The sequence below is a fragment of the Eretmochelys imbricata genome, chromosome 12 (genome assembly GCF_965152235.1).
Source record: "Eretmochelys imbricata isolate rEreImb1 chromosome 12, rEreImb1.hap1, whole genome shotgun sequence".
NCBI lineage: Eukaryota > Metazoa > Chordata > Testudines > Cheloniidae > Eretmochelys > Eretmochelys imbricata.
In genome coordinates, this window is record NC_135583.1 from 25,600,391 (window position 1) to 25,622,863 (window position 22,473).

The 22,473-nt window shown below is 43.9% G+C and overlaps 1 protein-coding gene across 1 annotated transcript in view; it reads right to left on the reverse strand.

The window, feature by feature from the left end:
• The window catches only part of WTIP (WT1 interacting protein), a 108,361-nt gene extending 98,514 nt beyond the window's left edge, over window positions 1-9,847 (reverse strand). The window contains exon 1 of the mRNA XM_077831432.1: window positions 8,419-9,847. Coding sequence (XP_077687558.1) covers window positions 8,419-9,847 — 1,429 coding nt within the window. The remainder of the gene's footprint in view (window positions 1-8,418) is intronic.
• Window positions 9,848-22,473: the final 12,626 nt, after the last annotated feature.

Consider the following 22,473-nt stretch of genomic DNA (forward strand, 5'->3'; position numbering starts at 1 on the left):
AAAAAAAAGAAAAGAAACGAAAAGAAAAGAAAAGAAAAAGAAAAGCAGTACTTGTGGCACCTTAGAGACTAACAAATTTATTTGAGCATAAACTTTCGTGAGCTACACGAAAAGCTTATGCTCAAATAAATGTGTTAGTCTCTAAGGTGCCACAAGTCCTTCTTTTCTTTTTGCGGATACAGACTAACGCGGCTGCTACTCTGAAACCTACATATACAAATACTAAATTAATGTTTAAAATTTGTCAGAAGATATAAACTAACAAATACCTTAGTGGTCTTAGTACGTTTTTAGAGCTTCATACATTCCCCGTGGCTCTGTTCAACATTATATCACAAATTCATAAATTACACTACACACTGACTGAGAGACCCTATTTAAGCCATCATTTGAGGGAGACTGCAGCCTGCACCTTCAAGAGAATGGACTCACTGCTGGAACACGTACCTGCACATGTACATGTTACATGCCACATATACCATGATTATATACAACTGTCTTAGTTATACGGATTTCTATTACAAGAACAATAAAAACAAACAAGTGTCTTAGGGCTTGTCTGCCTGGCAATATTACATTGATCTAGCTTGTTTGCTGTAATTGCATTGATTAGACATGTGAACTGAAAGGCACCCCCACAACTTCATCATGCTGGCTTAAGATTCTGTCCTTATTAATCACTGTGCCCACACAACTCTGCATATGTTCAAATTAACCACACAGCATTCTGGGTAGATATCCAATGGTGCAATGTTCCATCACTCAGCCCTATGCTCTGGGATTTTTCTCATAATGTCTACCCAGCCTACAAGGATTGTGGGACTTGTGGGTCAAACTAACAAACTCCCGTGATTCCTCTCCTGGCACTCCATAATTCATCCAAATTTTGCCACTGCCACTTTCCAGCGGCTGTCAGGCAGCATAGATGACACACTGCTGAGAGTCGCAATCATGAGAGTCACTGACACGAACAAGCATTCTATTGCAGTCACACAGCCGAATGGGTGGCTCAGTGGCTTTGGACGGCTTCAGATGCAATAGAGCTACAAGTAGAGGAGAAACAGGAGGGTGAAATTGAGCAGTTACTTCTGCAGAGCCTTTATCTGGAGCAGCTTCACTGAGTGGAGTCATGTTCCTGGACTTGGTCAACTAGAAGAGACTGGTGGGATGGGAGAGTGATGCAGAACTGGGCTGACCAGCAGTGACAGGAGAACTTCACAGTGCAGAAGGCTACTTTCCTAGAGACCTGTGCAGCACTCACCCAAGAGCTGGAGAGGCAGAACACCAGCGTGAGAGTTCTCCTCAGCATGTTGTTAGCCCCATCTGGCAGCCTCTCACCCCTAAAGTGCTACTGGTCAGCAGCTGATCAAGTTGGTATTGGTAGATCAAGTGTTAGGGCTGCTGTCATGGAGATTTACGATGCCCTGGGGAAGGTGCTGCTGGGCTGGGTCATAAAACTTAGCAATAAATAGAAGCTTATTGGTGGCTTTGCACGGATGGTGTTCGCAAACTGTATAGGGGCTATTGATGGGACACTTGCCTATTCTTTACCGCTAACACCAGGCCAAACACAACAGGAAGGGGTATTTCTCCATGGTGCTGCAAGACCTGACTGACCATTGTGGAAGGTTCACCAGTATTAATGTGAGCTCTGGAAAGGTCCATGATACCAGTTTCTTTAGAGAATCAGGCCCATTTGCTGGAATGGGCTAGGGAATTTTTGCTCCCCTGAACCACTACGGACATTAAATGGAGTTATGATTCTTCCCATTATTTTGGGAGACCCAGCTTATTTATCCCTGCTTCCCTGGCTGATGAAGCCTTTTACCAGACACTTGACAAGAGAAAGGAACAGTTTAACTGAGCAGCTGCTGAATGACAGTGGAGCATGAGCTTGAATGACTGCAAGGCTGGATGCTTCTCATTATGTGGCTCGTGGGATAAGGGATTGCTATCTCTTGCACACATCTGTGAGATCCAAGAGCGGGAGTCTGGGCGGGAGCAGGATGTGGAACGGCTTTCTGATCCTTATGGACAGCCAGAGAGGGTGCCTCTGACAAATGCCCCAAGTGGCCAGGGAAATGGGGTCAGGGATGCATTATGCTCTTACTTTGAGGCTAGAGAGTAGTTGTGAATAATGAACGTGCTGTAACCAAAGAAATGACTGAAATGTGCTTGTGTATCGATTGTATTAGGAATTGACTCTATGGTGGGGGTGGGGGTGGGAGGATGTTCTATGAAAGATGGGGGGAGCTGTTCATAATGACATTTTTCAGCTGAGTGGAACCAAAAGAAAAAAGTGACTGAGTTTTCCAATAGCACAGATAATAAATAACACTGCTTGAATGGAAAAAAAAGAAGAAGAAGAAAGACTGTAGTACAGACTTCAAACCAACAGAACTGTGGCATGCCCAAAATGCAGAAGGCTCACAAAGTCCTGCAGGTGAGGTGCAGTCACCTTTTCTTCTCCATCCAGTTAGATTGCTGGGAGAAGAGCAAGAAAAGTGGCTGACTGAAAGGGAGGTCGCAGTATGATGTGTTCTCCATAGTGTGCAGGCCATTGCCAAGATGGCTGCTGTGCTTGACCTTTGTAACAAAAGATGCTCCCACATAGCGATTTGCCTCCGCATTGTGTCCCTGTCAAGACCCATATCCTCCATTCCAACTGCTCCTGGAAACCATCCCTCCCCAGCCCCATGTCAGGATGCAGTCACTAGTACCTTGAATGTTTCCTCTCGTCTTTTTTTCCTTCCTTCCAAGGTTTGTCAGCTTCTCAGCAGGGCCGTGGAAATCAGGGAAACCAGTAAAGCACAAGGACTTATTGTACCACTCCTAGTCTCCATGCCAACGATCACAAAATGTTGCTTTCCCCACAATTTTAGAATGCCATTCCCCACTCCGTGCGGGGAGGGGATTCACTTCAAGGTGGTTAGACATATTCCAGATTATTTCCCCTTTATAAGGGACCTCTGTGGGTTTAGGTGGGCAGAGGGCAGGTTAGTAATTGCATATACACCCCTGCAGGCCGACTAAGTTGGAGGATGTTCCCTGAGGCAAATCCTCAGGAGACATAGAAGGGTCTTGTTCCAAAAAGACAAAGGGTAAACCAGTAAGATATGCAGCGTGGCTATTTGCCAGGATGGTGTCCCTCCATCTGCAGCAGGCGTGGAAGGGAAACGGTAGCTATGGTCAGTCCTAGGGGAGCAGCACTGCCTTGCAATGCGTGTGCCAAAATACAAGCTGTGCCTTAAGTTCTCTTTTATGACACTGGCAGATCACCATACAGTGCATTACAAAATAAACAGAACTCTGCAATCATTGTTCCGAATCCAAGAGAGTGTCAAATACCCACGAATGCCTTGTACTGCCTATGCATTTTGAAACATCTGTGAAGCCTGATTTGGGTTCAAGTTCAAGTTGAGGATATTTATAGAACCAGGAGCCAAATTACTTCTTCTGTTGCTCTTTTCTCTTTCCAGGTCTGCCATTATGATAAGCATGCCTGCTATGCAACGCCTTTGATTGTTTTAACCCCCGTGCTGCTGCTCTCTTGGGTGGGGAAGGAAAGAGGGTGGCAGGGAACAGGGAGAAGGGAAGGAGAGCAAGCAGCCATTTGAGAAGGGTGCATAGAGGCAAATGGGGCTGATGGGTGTGGAAATTGGTATGGCCAGGAACTAAAAGTATATAGCTTTACATCTCCGGTGCAGATGTCACGTTGAGCGCAGTGCGGGAGTGAAGGGGTTAAACACCCATTAGGTGGGGAGAGGCTTCTAGCCCCACCTAACAAGGCAGCAGACAGCCAGTACCCAGCAAAAAGTAGTTTAAATCCCCCTATGCTGTTGTCTTGTAATACAGCACACAACACTTCCTGAGCAGCTCCCCCGGCCGTGTTTTCAGGCTGGCTGATAGTAGAGGTCTGCACAGCAGTTTGTCTAGCTGTCCCCGCATGGTCACGCAGTTCTTGGCCATCCAGAAAAACCTGCTCCTTGTCAGACCCTATGGTCTATACGGGCTCCAGGGTGCTTGCCATGCTGTCTGCGGTGCCTTCTGCAAAACTGTCCACCACGTAATTCTTGAGCATAGTGTTGGCATCGCTTGCAAAAACATAATCCAGGCCCTCATAGTTTGGGCAGGTAGTGGAGCATTACCAGAGTGGCCATGCTTGGCCCTTTGTCCTCAGGTTCTTCTCCTGGAGCTCCTTTGCTTGGACTTGGCACTGGGACTAGCTCCGGGCATGCCCTTTTCCTCCTTTGCTCTGACACGGTCTTGTACATGCCTGCATTCTGGAGACAGATGGGACTGGACACGCAGCTCTCCAAAGTGGGCAATCAAGCCCAGGAGCTCTGCAGGCATCCATGTGGAGGCTTCAGGGCACAGCTGCTATAGTGAGGATGTGACTCTGGAAGGGTGAACTCACCATTACCTGGTATTGAGAAGGGGCTCACCTGACTGAATGCCAGCATGTAAAGAAGAAGTGACAAGATGACCCTGGAGTAGTGGTGTCCATACAAGTAGACAGACAGAGCAGTCCAGGTGAGAAGCAATGCAGCGTGCGATAGCAGTGGGATGACTGCCAGCAGCAGAGTCACGGAATCATCTGAACTTTAAAGCAAACTCACTGCAAAGTGGAGTTACTCCTGTCCCAAGGAGGATTAGTCTACACTGTCACTTTCAAAGCTAAAACTTTAGTCGTTTAGGGGTGTGAAAAAACACATCTTTGAGCGACAAAAGTTTTAGCGCTAAAAAGTGACAGTATAGACACTCTCATTCGGGATGGGTTGTTTTTTAAATAATCGGGAGAGCTCTCCCCGGCGATAAACCGTGTGTACACTATCCACATCACAGCACTCCCGCGGCCGCACTGTAACATGGGCAGTATAGACATACCCTTGCTGCAGCAGCTAAAGATGCCAAATAATTTGCTTTAAAAAAGATTGTACACAAGGTACTGTCAGGCATATAAATTAAAGTTACTTCAATGTAACATCCCCATGTAGACAAGCCTTCATTTTGAACAGAGGTTATGAGGACTGGTGTTGAAAGATACTAAAATTAGCAATGTCACAACATGTAAATGTACTTACTAGATACTTAGGCTGATCCAGTTAAGGAGCTTTAAACCATTTGCCCTGTTTGTTAGACTATTAGGGTTAACACTTTCAATTTCTACTGGTAAAATTATAGCATGCCTAAATATTGCAGGTGTTTGAAGGTCTTCCAGACTAATCGGATACTTCCTAATGGAAAGCTCCTTTTACGTACTGATCTGGGTACAGAGGCTACGGTGACTAGATAGCCAGACCTTTAAGTTCATTTATATGGGTATATGCCAGACGCTTAGTACTGAATGCAGTAATGAATTTCTATTGCCTTTGCTTTACTAGCCGTGAGTGTTAGGAGAGGCTTCCAAAGACCACTTAAGCAGTATCCAAGTGACTAGCCAAGCCATTATATCTATCAGAAGAAGACCGTTTCCTACCCCATCACTCTGAGCCTCTTGCAGCTCCTAGTACTGCTCTGATTATATTTCTCTTCACCCTTTCAATCTTTAGTCACACAGGGCGCAACCCTGAAGTGCTCGCTCAGGCAAAACTCACCCTTTGCTTTGACTCAGAAAGAACTCCAGGATCAAGCCCGCATAGTCCTACTAAAAACAGCAGTAATTTAATTAAATAGGTGCTACAGAACACTGATAATCTGAGCTATGCCGTTTTAAACCTTATCTGGTGTGCGATCTGGCTACCAGACAGATTTCTGTGTGCCATTGCACTAGTTAAGGTCTGCTGGGAGGTTTTCAAACTCTCCTAGATATGAATTTCTGAGCAATGGAGGCAGGACATTCTTAACAGAGGGTCCTAGACTCTGAAATGTGCTTCTCCCATCTGTCTGACAGAGCCTCAGTCTGTTGATCTTTGGGGCATATTGTAACGTGTTTTTATAGAATATACATGCACCTAGCAACAGTTGTGACAGGCAAATTCTTGTAAATTAAAAAATTGTAGAATAGAGCCCCTCTCACACACACACACCCCATACACACCCTGTGCCAGTCTGTCTCCCAATGGACTCTTCCATCCTCTCTGAGTTACTCCCATGCCACTTCACTGCACCAGAAGGCAGCTTTTAGAGGGCCAGGGCTATCAGGCTAATATCCTCTGCTCTGAAAGCATCTTAGTGCTCGCACTTCCACTGAAATCCATTGAGATTTGCAAGACAAACATTACTTTGCCTAGTGTGATAATTAACTTCACAATTCAGCTTCCGTGGCTACTTAATGAGTCAGAATAATTATTATGATCGTTTATATTGTGGTAGCCCCTTCAGACTTCCAACCAGATGGAAGGTATTGTACAACTATGTAGTGAATGAAAATCTGCTCTCCTACCCATCTTTGTCTCCTACATGTGTCTCTTAACCCAATTCCTATTTCTCACTCTCTTGTTTCACCAGCATTAAAATTCCTATTTCAATTCACAGGAGTCTGAGAACCACAAAGCAATGTATTTATAAATAGCATAAATATCTGTGCAAGACAGGTCCTTCCTGCTGCTCTGGAATGTTCTCAACTACCACAGCTGCCCTTCTCGGTCCTTTTCTGTGCCAGCCAGCACCTCATTGGCACTCCAACCCCTTGCAGGGCTGTGGCCATGAGTGTCCCTCTCTCTGCTCCTCCCTCTCCTGTGGAACACTATCACACAATCCAAAATGCTCACTAAATCCATTAAAATAAAATGGATCCTGGTCCTCCAGAACATTCACATGAACTAAAAAGAACATACCTAATTGGTAAGGTCGGTCTCTCCTCTGCGCCCAGTCTGAGTAAAAGGGCAGGGCACTGAGGGGGGAACCTTCCCCTAAAAGGCCACAGCATCTGTTTCACTGCTCCATAGGGAGCAATGACCAGCGGACGGATGCATCAGTGCATCCACTTGCCTTTCCCTGACCCACCTCCAAGTTGCAGGGCGAAGGCAGCTGGAGCTCTGGGTAAGCGCTCATGGAGCCTGCTATACACAACCAAGCAGCGCACCCTCTGCAGAACTGGATCTCTAATGAGCGCATGCGGTGGTCTATATGAGATCTTCCAAAATCCTCCCTCCCTACCCCACACCGCATTTGCCTGCATTGGGAGATCCCCAGCACCTGTAGAGAATGGGGCAGTATTTGCAAGCTCTCTGCAGTTGTCTTTCAAATGCAAATATCTTGGCTATTTCCTTTCACTTTAAAAAAAATACCAAATGGTCTTAATTTACACTGCAGACTCACTGCAAAATGCATTCATTTGTTTCACAGCACTTTTATTGTTCAGAAAGACAGAAAAAGAGAGAAGAAAGGAGAACATATGCAGGCAGGGTGCAGCCTGGCAGGAAAGGATCTCATCGCCCCAATCATCTCTTCTGGCTTTCTAGGTGCGAATCCAAGCTGTGTCACACTTGTGTGCTGTGAAGAGCCAAGCAAGGCCTTGCAGGCCAGAAACAATCCACGCCAGAAGCTCCTGTGAGTATCTCTCATGTTCAATCGGGGCAAAGATTTTATGGAAGCAAGTCCTAAGACTGGCTTCTCCAGGTTGCCCATTATTTATAAAAACCAAAAATACTGGGCAAAAGACTTCAAACGTATCTATTTCAGATTACATTAACTTGTATGCTAAAGTTAGGGAGTCCAGAAAAGTTTGGTTTATAATGGAAAGAGAATTAACCTACCACACCAAACCACACTGGCACAAACAGGTGCTTCAATAATACTTCGTGCATTGTTTCCAGTCACACCAGAGAGGGGAAAAACAAGGAAAATGAACTACAGAAAGGATAAACAGAAGGGGAAAAGGTCCAAAACAAACAAACCACAGATTTTTGACAGGAATGGGATAAAAAGCAGCTTTTTAAAAAAAACAGATCTAGTGTAACAAGTGGAATGGATCAGGAGAAATGCAATCTAGAGCCAGAGGAATACCATTAAGAAAACTTTTTTTTTTTAAATTGGTCCTTTAGCTCTGGACTATAGCAGACTTTGACAATATGTTCCTGGGTAAATAACCTGCATAGAGAATGGCCATGAATATCAGTGACTATTTTCCTACAGGTAAAACTGCTAGTAAAAATAAGGTCTTATAAGGGATCATCTTGAATAGTTTGACTCTTACAGGCTAATGCTTCTAATGTTGGGTCTTTCAAGACTCTTAAAAATCGGCTGGTTAAAAATCACGGCATGACTGGATTTCTCCCCCCCACCCCATGCCTTTGTGGAATGTACACAGCAAGTCAACTTTAAAGCAGTTCCGCTCATCGTGTGGAGCGGAAGGTACACTCCAAGCTCCAGTCTGCTGTCGGACTGTGGCCATAGCAATGCAATCCCCTCTCCCCCCCTCCCCCCCCCCCAGGGCCAGGCACTCCCAGGCACAAGCAAGAGGATGCCACTTACCAAAATATTCCTTCTTCATGTGCATCTCCAACTCCTTCTCCAGCTCCAGCGTCAACGCTTCCAACCTCCTCTCTGCCTGGCTGGGTCCACTCTCCCTGGACGGGGTGACCTGATACGGAAGCTTGAATTTGGGAGCTGCAGCGGACCCTTTGGCTGGGCTGTAGGTGTAGGATGCTAACGCTCCTGAAGCCGAGTCGGGGTTGGAGGCAGCAGGATGCTGCTGCTCGTGCCTGGGATAAGCATCTCCATGCTCCTGCGTGGGATTTTCTTCCTGTAAACTTGGTCCCAGCATGGAAGAGCGGGGCGAAGGCAGCTGGAGCTCCGGGTAAGCGCTCATGGAGCCTCTGGAGCTTCTGGAGCTATGGCTGGAGATGCTAGACCTGGGGCTGATCACGGACGGGTTGCAGTTCCCCACCGCCCCTGTCCGACCGTCCTGGCTGCAAAGGCTGGACCTGGGGCTGACCACGGAGAGCCCAGGCCCGCCAGCCCCGTCCAGCTCGGGATTCCCGGACGGGCCGTAGCGGGAGTCCGAGTAGCTGGAGCGGGGGCTGGTGGTGCAGGAGTACTGGCTGGCGGTGCTGGACCGGGGGCTGATGTGCCGCTGGTCGTAGCCCATGCTGATGCCGCTGGTGCGGTTGCTGCTGGGCTTGCTCCCGCAGTCGTAGCTGTTCAGACTGGCCCGGGGGCTGGAGTGTTTGCTGGTATCACTGGCCGTGCTGGCGTAGCTCGACCTGGGGCTCAGCGCGCTGCCTTCGTACTGCACCAGGCTGCCCCGGGGGCTGGTGTATTTCTCCTGCCCGGGCACCACCAGGCTGGCCCGGGGGCTGGAGAACTTCTCGTAGCCCGGGGCGCCGCTGCTGCTCAGGCTGGACCGGGGGCTGGAGAAGCGGCTGAGCTGCTCCTGGCAGGAGGAGGCCAGGCTGGCCCTGGGGCTGGCCGCGTTGTACTTGCCCTCTGGCCCGGCGTGGGCTCTGCCGCCCGGCTTGGGCACGTAGACGCCCTCGCAGGCGCTGCCGGCGCTGTGCCGGGCGCTCTCGGAGGAATAGCGCCGGCTCTTGTCCGCGAAGCCGCCGTAGCAGGGCAGCGCCACCTCGGAGCGGGTGCAGAGCCCGTCCTCGCAGCAGCCCGGCTCCGGGCCGCCCCCGCGGCTGCCGGCGCTCAGCGAGCGGAACTGGGGGGCGGCCGCAGCCTGGAACCCTTTGCCGGAGGCGGCGGGGGCGTCCCCCGGGGGGGCCACGGTGCCATTCATGCTCTTGCCTCTCGGGTCCGCCGTCATGTGGGCTGCGATGGCCCGTTGGGCGTCTTCCAGCAGCTCCCTCCTGCTGCTGCAGCCCCGGCCGCTGTACAGCCCCTCCTGGCCCGTCTCGTACAGGGACAGATCTTCCATGAACTTGCTGGCCCGGGCAAAGTCCTCCTCGTACCTCTCCATGCTCCGCCGGCCCCGCGCTGGGGGGGGGGGGGGGAACGGGACGGACACACCACGAAAGCCGCCGGCTAGGAAGTTTGCAGCAGGGAAAGGCACTTTTCTGCCCCGGCTGCTCCCCTGCCCCAGAGATCTGCAGCCAGGTGACACAGCCGCTCCGTGCACCAGGTCACCTGGAAGGCATCCCTGCTCCAAAGCCCGTCGCCCGGCCCGCTCGCCGAGCAGAACGAGGAGAGGCAAGAAGAAAAAGCCCCCGTGTGTCAATTTCCAGCCTTAAATAAGTTGCTCGGGCCAGTCAATGGCGCGCTGCGCGGAGGAATTTGCACTCAGGGGCTGCCTGCCTTCTTCCCCTTTCCCAGCAGAGCTGCACCTAGACCAAGCGCCGGGGACAAACTCCGAGCCTGGGGGCAAGTGCAGCTCCCGGCTCCCAGGGTCTTTGTGGCGCTGGAAGAGATGCACAGAGGCCAGGCGAGGGAGGGACTCCTTTGTGTGGGGCAGGAATGCGAGGAAGGAGACTGGGCGCTGCGTCCCTCTGGAATGTAGTTAATGCTGGAGCCAAACAATGATTTTAACCAAGTCAGCCAGAGAGAAAGAGAGGCTGAGGCTGGAGGAGCTGCCTGGAAGCAGCGAGGTTGCAGTGTAGTTAGCATTCCCTTCATGTGACATTGTTCCTGTTCCTGCTCCTCTTCTCCACTTTCACAGCCCAGGGGAGGGGGAGCACTGAAGCTCAAGACTAGAGGAGGTGGGAGCCCTGTGCTTCACACCTTGAGGGGAGTTCAAACTTTTCTCCTTAAACTGGGGTTTGCAGGATATAAGTGTAATCTTCTCCCCAGATCTAAATAAAATCGAGCTCACCAAACAGAGCCAGGAAATTCAAAGCTAAGGCTGACATGCTTGTCCTGAATTCACACACTGCATTTGCTCCATCTCTCCCCACACAACCAAGTGGGTGAATTTAGGAAGTAGGGTGCCAGCGTTCTCTCTGGATTTACTGGGTTTTGGCTGGTTGTGGCACACGCTGAGCAATTATTATTAAAGTTCTTAGGGATATTGTTCTGTTTTCTTTAAAAAAAAGTTCTGTGCAAGATTATATCAAATGCATGTTACTGATCTACATACTGAAACAGAGAAGAAAAAGTAATGATTCTTTTTGAATAAATATGTTTTTTTTATTTTTAATTTGATAAAGTCTCTTCTGAGATGGATGCATCAGCAAAGCAGAAAATTAAAAACAAAAAACACACCACAAAACCCCAGTAGCTTTGAGGGAGCCATTCTTGTCTACTGGGGAATTCTGTTAGAGACTTTATATATAAACCCCTCTTTTCACTCCTTCAGTACTTCCTCAGAGCTCTTCTTTCTGCCTGGAACTTTCTATCGTTGGTTTCAGCTGTAATATGGGTATTTCTGGGGCAGTTTAAGACAAACTCATTCAATCATTTTTGAATTAGCTAAACTGTATCTTTCCCATTTTTTTAAAAATACAATTTATGAGCAAAAAAGTGTATATATTTTTGTTCAAATTAATGGATCTGAATTGTTTGCAACCGCTGCTTCCGAGGCTGCTTTCAATTGTGCAAATCTGTATTTAATAGGGTGTTCAGAGGGATTGCTTGTTTGTTGATGTGGATGTCATAGTCTAAACAAAAGAAGCAGTCCTGTAGTTTTTATTCATAGCAGGAGGCCCACTGAATTAAAGTATTTTAGGCTTTGTCTACAACTGAGTGTTTTGGGTAAGTCTCCCCTGGTTGCCCCAGCACCAGTGCAGTTGCTCAGGCGTTAGCCATGGGGGGACAGGCCGTGTAGTGGCATTTTTGCCACTATGTGTTTGAGCATAGAACTGGTAGGACTCTCAATAAGGCCTAAAATCAAATAACTTGAATTTAATGGGGCTCCTCAGGTGCTAAGAATTATAGGATCAGTCCCAAGATTACATGTCAATTCTACAATTGGATCATTGCAGACTGACAACCTGCAGCTGTGTGGAGCTGTACAGGGGTGTGCCCAGGGGAATCCAATTGCAGGATCAGGGCCTTAGAATGAAAACAAATAACTTATTCTCAGGTATGTATTGAGACTAAATTTTTTCTTAAGGATATATATGATGTATATACAGTATTATGGCCCAAAACAATTTCTGAATCAACATGAGTTAAAAAAAAAATCTATTTATTTTGGTTCTATGCCTATGCAGAAGGAGTTTCTACCCTATTTTATGTGCTGATCCAGTAAGAAGCATGGTAGTACTTGCCATTTAAATTTGTGTGACTTAAAAAATGGTGGATAATAAAGTCTAAAAGCAAGCTAGAAATTGTTACTGGTCTGAAACCTTGGATACAAAGGTGGAGCCTAAAGTACATTTTTGCAACTAAGTTATAAGCCCCTGCAAATAGCTTGCGTTTATCAGGGAAGTGCTGACGTAGCCCTAACAATAGCTATGTGGATGTTGCCACTATTGTGCTAGATGTTTAGTTGCCTGCAATCAGTGGAAAATGTTGCAAGTCTGAGCTGTGGGCACTGAACAGTGCCAGGAACATTTTATCCTGTTATCATACCTAATTAAACATTAAAAGCAACTGTGTACTTGAAAAAGTCCCTAGCCAGGGAGGGTGATTGGCAATTTTTGTGTGTGTGTAAGGGAAATAGAAACAAAATGTGTGTGTGTGTGTGAGAGAGAGAGAAAGATTGGCAATTTGTGAGTGTGTAGGGGAAACAGAAAAACTCAGGGGGGCAGAGGGATAAGTTCCCTATTTGATGTCACTGCCAACGTAATGTTTAGTTCCAATGACAAATATGTGCAAATACTGTAAGTCCTGTCAATAAAACACACTTTTCTAATACATTTTTATGTACCTAATTTCTTTATCATGCTTTTTGTTGGGCTCCTCAGTATGCTGTTGCCATGTGCATGTACTATTGATTGCTTTCCCCCTTCATTAAGGTGTATTATATTTTAGTCTGCAGTTGTCTGTGCCTTGTAAATGCAACCTGCAATATTTTGTGCACCTGCCATCTGTGATGGCTTACTATCTTTGTTCCAAACATCAAATATACAGTTGCCAACCTTCCAGGATTGTCCTGGAACCTGCAGGAATTAAAGATTAATATTTCATTAAAAACCGTACCATGTGATGCAGGGGTGACGGAAGCTCCCTAAAAGTGGGGGTGCCACTGGCACCAGAACTGTGGCCCCACCCCCATGCTGCCCCCTTTCTCCCTGAGCCCCCACCCTCCCACCACCTCTTCCCCTTAAGACTTCATCCCCCACTCCCTCCTCTCAGCCCACTCACCCCATCGCTCGCCTTATGGCTGGTAAAAGTGATGGGGTCATGGCTCCCCGATGTGATGAAACTTCCAGGAATATGTCCAAACAAAATTAGCAACACTATCAGCACCATTGGACAGCAGTAGTATAATCTTCCCTGCAATTGTCCTGCAACTCTGACCTGGAGGGAAGCCCACAAAGCGGCATAATGTGGACAGCTTTCAGAGTAGCAGCCGTGTTAGTCTGTATTCGCAAAAAGAAAAGGAGGACTTGTGGCGCCTTAGAGACTTAGAGCTACAGCTCACTTCATCGGATGCATCGGATGCTGTAGCTCACGAAAGCTTATGCTCAAATAAATTGGTTAGTCTCTGAAGTGCCACAAGTCCTCCTTTTCATAATGTGGACAGATATCCACCAGGAACTGGTCTGAGAATACTTATCTCATGCAGACCACAGAACAGCCTTCAAAAGATAACAGATTCAAATCATTTGTAACTTGGGCCCTGCACCCATATCAAGCCCAACGGAAGTCCAGCTGTAGGACTAGGCACTTGGGTTGTATGACCCAGTGCCCTACAGGAGGAAAGTTCTATATCCCATTACCAATAAGTCCCATTTATAGTTATCTTGGCCTTTTTCTGAGATCTTGTTTTCTGTCGATATTTACTTATTTGCAAATATGACACCGTTTTCTCCTTGGGTAACCATGGGAGTTGCTCAGATGACATGGTGGGAAGGGCCATAAGAGAACTTGAATAGATAATTTGACTTACTGAGTGACAATTTTTCAATTACTTTCCCCCAGGAAATAATCAACATCAGTACTAATATGACATGGTGGACAGGTTAGTGTGAAAGTTATCTCTAGCGACTCGGGGTCATATCATGACCCTTGCTGTGTGCTCATGCAAGGGAGTAAAGGAGTGTAAGGAGCCCCCTTACTCCCCTGTATTTTCCTACCTCTGTTGTAGGCAACAACATAGACAAGGAAAGTAGCCAGATGGCCACTTCTCCATCTCCTGTGCAGGTGGGTGGTATGTAGACAGGAAGCTCCAAAGAGTAATTGCAACCTTGTCTCTGTCTCCCAATGTGCCAGCTGGCAGAGCTGAGAAGATGGCATGAAGTAGGGTAGTGAGATGTGGCAAGAGAAGGGCTAGTGGAGCTGATTGCTCTCATGAAGCAAGGGTGTCTCGGAGTCACAATTCAGTCCCTGTTCTGCTTCTGGGGCAGCACAGTTACATGCTACCCATTGCTCAGGGAAAGATTGCAAGATTATAGTCTAGCCTTTGATGCACAAGGAGTTAAAGCATGTGCTTGCTTCTTTAGTATGAACTCAGCAAAAATATTTGGGACTAACAGGGGAATCTGGGAAAATCACTTTTGGAAAGCATTTTGGATTAATTACATTTTTTACAAGCTTTCTATAGTAAAAGTAAGATTACACTCGATATATCAATCCAAAAGCAAGGATTGTGTCATGCTACTGCAGACCACTGAACCTCCTTGTGTATGTCAGCACATGGACTTCTCTCTGTCCTTTTATAATAAGAGATGCTAGAGACCAACTCTTCACAAGTAAATTGTACTGCTGTAGTACATGTAGAGGAAAATACTTATACACACTAGAATCACAGATGTGGCCCACATGGGTGAAATAAATATGTTTGCAGTGGTATATAACATGCCTGAATGTTGTTACATTTTCTCATAGAAGACCACATGTGTTGCAATGTGCAAACACAGAGGGACTGAGCTGAAAGTGCTGTAGCTATTATAAACACTCTAGTAGTTCTGTCCACTTTTATATTTATGAAAGAAGCCAAACAACAGGAAAAAAAAAACAACAGAAAGAAGGCAAGTAACAAATTATAATTTGATAGTCTTGGCATTTTTCTCTTGATACTAATTTAGGCATATTTGCCTAGATTTAACAGCTAATAGAACCAGCTGTAAAATGTATGTGTAGCTATAGGGCTGATTCCTGCACAAAGGAAATCCTTCTTCAATAGCTTTCATAGAGCTACCTGGCAGTATTAAAGTTAGATCAATAGACGGCTGAATTTAGCTGCTTTATTTGGCATGTTAATCTTTACATTTGATTTTTAAGTGATACCAGTAAAACAGATATCAAGGAAAGCCACCTGCTTCTGTTAAATAAGCTCCTTTGTCTAAAAGACTTAAAGGGAGAAAAAAGCCAGGTGGAGTTATTGATCTGTGAATATCAGCTGGCTGGGCCTGGCAGTCACTGGACTCTTATTTCTGTTAATTGCCAGTGCGCCTTCGAGGAAACCCTGGCCAAGCAAGATCGTAGAAATAAATTACTCTCTGCGTGTGGTGATTTTGTGTCTCTCGGCTGCAAATAGCTTACTCACAGCAAAACTGAGACTCTGTAAAGATAATTCATGGGTGAAATCCTGGCTCCATTTAAGTCAATGGCAAAACTTCCACTGGTTTCAGTTGGCCAGGATTTCACACCGTATGTTTTTACTATGATGATGCTGATGATGCAAGGTTGTTTGTTTTCATTTTGACCTCCCCGGTTCAAGAATCTGGAAATGGTGAGAACTTTTCTGAGATTCACTTTACCAGATTTGATGCTACCCAATATTTAATTTTTGGCTACATCTTCTCCCTGCTCCTCTGTTTCCCAATACTGAGTACAATACTTAAATTATGTTGTTGGGTACACTATTGTAGATTTAATATTATATAAGTTTACTACTACATTTTTCCTTTTGAAAAAGCAGCTCAAATTTTTGGTGGGGAGAGGAAATCTTATGATTATTCCTCCTCCTTTTCTGTCTTGGGCCAAGATTTTTCAAAATTAGTGGTGATCATTTCGAGGAAAATTGGTTTGTATGTCTCCGGGTGAAAGTTAAAAAAAATAAATACGCAAACAAGCCTTTTCAAATCGGAAGTTTCGGACATCACCATACATCATTGCTTAGATGAGTATTAATTGCTTGCAAAAAGGTTATTGAAAGTAAATCTATTTCTTCAGGATAATTTAAAACAGAGCAGCTGTAATACCCTCAATTCTCCCAGTCTAGCTGCTTGACTTTTAGTGGTATTATAGATATCTATTTTTACACTGCTTTGGGGTATATCTGAGAATAGAAGCATCACAAATGCCACATTTCTTTCCTTTTGAGGTTGAAAGGGCTCTGTGAATCTTGTGCTAATATGTTTATAAAAATACTGGAACTCAATTTATTATGCTATTAAGTTCTGGTTATTACTGAACATGTTTCAGAGCACCATCTTCTGGTAGACAGGCCACATTGCACTTGATCAACTACATGTAACTGCTAGACAAAGCTATTTAAAATATTTTTGACTAACACTACTTTGCAAGCTTTGCAGATCATTTTTCATTCTAAAGCTGCATTCAACAATGTTTAAAGTGTTTTACATTCTTCTTATTCTTTTAATATTTCAGTGCAGATGTAGCTAAGCACCAAGCTATATAACAGGACAACACCTTGAAAATACCAATGATTGGTGCCCATAAGCTTAAACCAGCAGACAAAGTATCCCCAAGGATTTCACTAGTCTATTTCTCTATTTCCATATAAAACAAACATTAGCAAGTGTTTCTCATTTGTCATATAGTTTCGCATTCCACAATCCCCAGGAGTTTAAATAGTAAAATTACTTACTAAAACAATTTGTTTCCTAAGATTTTGGATGGCTGCAACACCAGGTCTGTCTTAATCATAATGATTCACAAACATAGGACATATTTTCAAACATAATCAGCTGGTTTCAGACCAGACACTCCATTTGCACATACACAAACCTCACATTTACTAATTCAAATCAGTTAATTATGCACCTGATAAGTTCATTTAAATGTGGGGCAAAATCAGAGGCCTTGTCTGAAGGTCACTCATTTCAGAGATCTGAAGGGAAAAAAAGGGGGGGTGGGGCGAAGACACATTTATAGCTATAGGGCTACAGTTTATCTTTTAATGATAAAAAGAAAGTCATGAAAGGAATACTACAAAACCTTGTCCAGTTAGGAAATCCTGATGTTCTTACAGTATCTGAGCCAAAACACAGGCATTACATAGGTGTCAGTCCACTGTGATTTTTCCTCTTACTTTTTTTTAAATGTCAGTTTACAGTTGGTGCAAGATACACCATTGACTGAAGCCTTTACTTCAAACCCACCCAACAAATATAGCAGGCCAGTAGCAGTGTTAGCTTGCTGATATTGCCCAAGCAATGTGCTTCGCCCATGACCTGAGGGATCTTTTCTAGAAGTGAAGGGGGACTCCAGTCTCTGTTGAGATTTCTACTTTCAATCATGATGGTGGTTTCAGAGTAACAGCCGTGTTAGTCTGTATTCACAAAAAGAAAAGGAGTACTTGTGGCACCTTAGAGACTAACCAATTTATTTGAGCATAAGCTTTCGTAAGCATCTGATGAAGTGAGCTGTAGCTCACGAAAGCTTATGCTCAAATAAATTGGTTAGTCTCTAAGGTGCCACAAGTACTCCTTTTCTTTTTAATCATGATGATGGTATTTTCTTCTAAACAATTATAACTGTACCAATTTAATCTTTATGTTCAATGCAAGTAACATTAAGTAAAAATATTTCTCAATCTGTCTAATACATTAGTGAAATAATACACAGGTAATAATGACAAATAATATAACAACTTACATTCACATAGCATTGTTTGTTCCATAATATGTACACTGGGATCCCTTCATCCAGGACTGAAATGTAGTCACCTAGGGGGAGAAACATAGTAACACAGCAAAATTACAAAACTATGATAGACAGTACAGGAAGCGAGGAACAGTGTTACCATAGGAACGTCAGTGGACCTTAGGAAGGAAGAAGATACTTACCATGACTTGGAATTTGCTCAGGGCATTGGAGCCAAGCCCATAACTTCTATAAAATGTGTGGTGGGAACTTACCTGACTACAGTTGGTCAAGGCACTTGGTGAGATCTTTGTAATTACATATAAAACCATCAACAGCACAGCACTCCCAGCATGATGTTGCGCCATGGCTCATTGATTAAGAGTATGTCTATACTATACCTGGAGGTGTAATTACCCCTGGTAGGTTTGATCAAGCTAAGGTGCTAAAAATAGAAGTGTAGCAGCAGCAGTGCAAGCAGCAGGTTGGGCTAGCTGCCAGGAGCAGGATCCCACCTGAAACCCTAGGTGGGTACTTGTGGGGGACGAGCCTCCCCTGCCATTTGCATTGCTGCAGCAACACTTCTATTTTTAGTGCACTAGCTCAATCAGAGTTAGTACAGGTATGTCTACTGGAGCTGGAAATTACAGCTCCAAGGTAGATGTACCCTAAGAGAGAACAGTGTCACCTACTGTAATCACTATTGCTTTCTGAAGACATCATTTTCCTTATGCTCTCCCCAGCCATGACCACCAGCCTTCTTCAAGGCCTTCTCTTACTTTTGTTGCCCAGTGTTCTAACAAGCCTCCAGTCTCTCTTCCTTCAGTTCTTTCCTTAAAACACCCTTCTCCCAGAAGGTTGAGCCATCTTATACATCCATCCTTCCTCAAAGAAGTGTCACTAAAACAAAGGCAGGCACTAAAATGCCCATTTCACCATTAACACTTCACTGTTAGGTACATGCCATTCCCTCTGCAGTATGCCAGTCTGCTTAGATTGTAGGCTCTTTGGACAAGAAGCACATCTCAGCTGTCCATACAGATCCTAACACATTGCTGATGCTATACGAATGATAAATAAAAGTGTTACTGACTCTAGCAGTATTTCTTGTTTTCCTTAAAGTGCCAGGTCCTGAAATCAAAGGATTACATAGGTTTTTTTTTTAATGGCACTGCAATTCTTAAGTACCCAGCTCTCATAGTTGCAGAGCAAAACTTGAAAATGTAAACCAGTGTGTTTACAAAAGGTTAAACTCCCTCCCCCCGCAAAAAAAAAACAACCCAGCATAAAAGAAAAAGAACCCAGTTTATAATTATTTTTTTAAAAAAAACAAACATGATTTTAAGCTAGTCTTATGATTTTGTGGCCTGACTCTCATTTGAATGCTTCAGATAGGCAATACTGACATTGTCTTTATACTGCTGACAGAGTCTGAATCTGCTTAGCATATGGGATTGAACAAGTGGCTGGCAATAGGCTTACTGTAAGGATCACAATTTGAAAATGCAAATTAGATGCTACTTGGCCACTGTGAAAGTCAATAGGCATTGACCAGGAATCACTCATGTCTCTGGATGGCTCATAATTGTCAGTGTCATGGAACAAAATTAAGGTATCAGATGGAATTACTACAAGCAGTAAATTAGTAATACCAATTTCAAAGCTGATTTTTCAGGAACCAGGCCAGTGAATTGTTGTCAGTTGCCCAACTTAGGCTTTCTCCCGGCTGAAGGGGATAGGAAAAAAAGAGTCTCATTTTGACAGTTCAGCGGAGGGGTTGGTTAGTCTGCCACATAAAATATTTTGAGAACCAAGCAGTTGCTTGTGTGCAGGGCTGGAAAGTTAGGGAGAGTCCACAAGAATCTCTTCCCACAAAACAGTCCACAGAACAAAGGAGCATGAGCTTCCATTTTAATTTCATGCTAGTTTCCATTACCCAGTTTAGTAAGGATGTTTGAGGTGGAAGTGAATGCATATGTTCATATTTAATTATGGTAAATACTTCACTGTAGTTGTGCTTTTCATTCCAGCGCCCCAAATTGACAATTAAGCTTCAGAACATGCCCATAAAGTAACAAGCATTAAGTACTAACCCTCTTTTACAGCCTCTTTCTGGCTGCTTTCCTAAATAGCTACATTAGGAAAAATGGCATCAATGTAATAAATAACCATAGCAAGTTGCACCAACACAGGAACCGCTTTACAACAGTTCAATTAGCAGTTTGCACTGGTGTAACCACACTGAAGCAATTATACTGCTGCAAAAATCTCTAATGGAGACAAGGCCTTACTTAGCATCATACAGTAACGCAAGTGAGAAACTGTGAAATAATCTCTTGACTCCGCCTCTAGTGTTTTAACCATTAGGCATAACCTTCTCGAGTATATTTTCTTACTTTTTTTTAAAAACACCCATACAAAAAAAAGAGTTTAACAACTGAAATTGTCACAGCTGAAAATGGTAAATTTCGGAAATTCTTTGTTCAGTTTTCTGTTAATTTTAAAAAAAATCTGGAGCTGTCAGCAGCAAGATAAAGTTTAGGTGAAAAAAATCTGAGTATAATGTGGTGATGATGGTCAAATTAAGGTGATCCAGCTTCCATCATTTTGAAATGTAGACTTTCATTTGCTCTCAGAGCCACTTTGCATATTTAGTGATTCATCAAGTATTTCTGAACTTAATAAAGGACCCAAGAGAATATCCAACACTAAATTAACAGCACATCTTGAAGTCGCCTATTTCTATAGAAACAGCCTGTTTAAAGGCAGTATTTTTATAACTCCCTTTTAAATATTTTTTTAAAAGAAAGAAAAGTCTCAGAACTCATTTAGTCACCTAAGCATTGATTACCCAAACAAAAAAGAGCTCAACTCCTAAAAACATTTTTTTTTTTTGAATGAGTAGTGTTAAATTTTAGGCTAGATTTTAAGTTGTAAATCAGACAGTGATGCACAGGTTACATGGAAACTTCACTCAGCAAATACAAGATTTTAACTGGATTGTTGATATAGGTTTTTGCATCTAATAATTTAGTTAAGTGAGGGTATGCAATGCTTCTAAGTAGTACAGAAAAAGCACACATTCACAGACAGGTAAAATATTTACCACATACACAAATGCCAGGTTAACTCCTACGATTCAAAGTTTAGGGCCAAATACTACTACATTTTAGCTCCATACTGCAGGATTTCTGGAAACTGATTTAATAGTGGTGTATTCAAGGAATAGAACAAGCTGGCAAGGCAGGTGGCAATGTGAAACACCAAGGGGAGTGTTCCCCGCAAACTTTGGGAAACGGTTGTAATACAAAATATAGCATTTCAGTACTGTACAACAGACAGAACACTTAAGCGTTTGGGACCAGTGACCAATGAAGCATAGAAAGAAGGTTTGGGTTCCCCCCCACCAGCCTTCCAATCTGTGAGACTAATGCCTTTGAATGTTCCTTGACAATGGAACAAAATGAACAGTGGTGATAAAAAGTCCCTCAAGAAAGTAAATCTAATTGTTAAAGCAGAGAATTGAGAGCCATGACTCCAAGGTTCCATTCTCCAATCTGCGAGAAAATCCTGTTGCAAAATTGCTTATGTTGTTTAAAGGAAAATCTTAGCCATTTGGCTCACACCAAATTCAAATGCCAAGAGATGAAAAGCAACCCTCACAACATGAGTAAACTTGAAATCAGAAAGTTAATCAAAACTGCAGCCTTTCCCTGATGGATAAAAATGGTAGGTATTTCTCAAAGGTCTTTCATACCAGCCATTGTTAACAAGCATTTAGGTAAAATATGAGACAAGGTTACAGCATCTTGGACACAGGCTGTTAGCCCAGATGGCATGAGTTTCTGATTGTGGCATGACAGCAAAGCTCTAATATATGGATCACAAGCAGTAGTAACGAAGCCATAAAGTTTCTTTTAAAACACATACACAAACCTTGTAAAGAAAAAGTGCATTTGCCTTAATTTTCTGGAAGTACTGAACAGTTGAGTAAAGGAAGATTTACATCTGAACATGTATTCATGACATTCTATAGATTCTTTTTTAAGAAGGGCTGCAAAGACACATCCAAACTCTTGTACTTGAATTCCCCATGCACACAGAAAGCTACAGAAGCAAAATATCAAGAATGTTAGTCCTCTATCAAAATTTCTTCTTTTCTCTTTTCAAATTGATGCTACTTTGGCATGATTAAAAACACTTTTGGATCATGTCTTCATTTTCAACTTGACATCAAGTCCTGCCCTGTCAACAAAAGAAAAAGACTAAGCATCTAGACCTAGAATTTCATATTTGGATTTTTGAATAGCGAAACCAGTCTTATATCAAAAATACAATATGAAAGAAGACTAAATGTGGAATTGAGGAATCCTGTACTTTTGTCTTGTTGGCATCTATATCATTTGCTTTGTTTACAGTTGAAAAAGTAGCTTATGTAGATGTCACAGCCCAGACACTCTACCAGGAATCTGAACATTAAGTAGGGTTATTTCTGTACTGCACATCATAATCAACAGATTCTGCTGAGAATTTCATTTAAAATTCTGTTGGCGTGCAAGCCATAATAATAGAACTCATTTGGTCAATTTTATTGACTCTGTAGGGCTAACACTAGTCATACTAAAGCAAGCAGTGTTGGTTCAGTAAGATTGGTGATCTTCCATTTTGAAAATAACTTTGGTAAAATAGTAGTAATCCTGATTTAGGTGT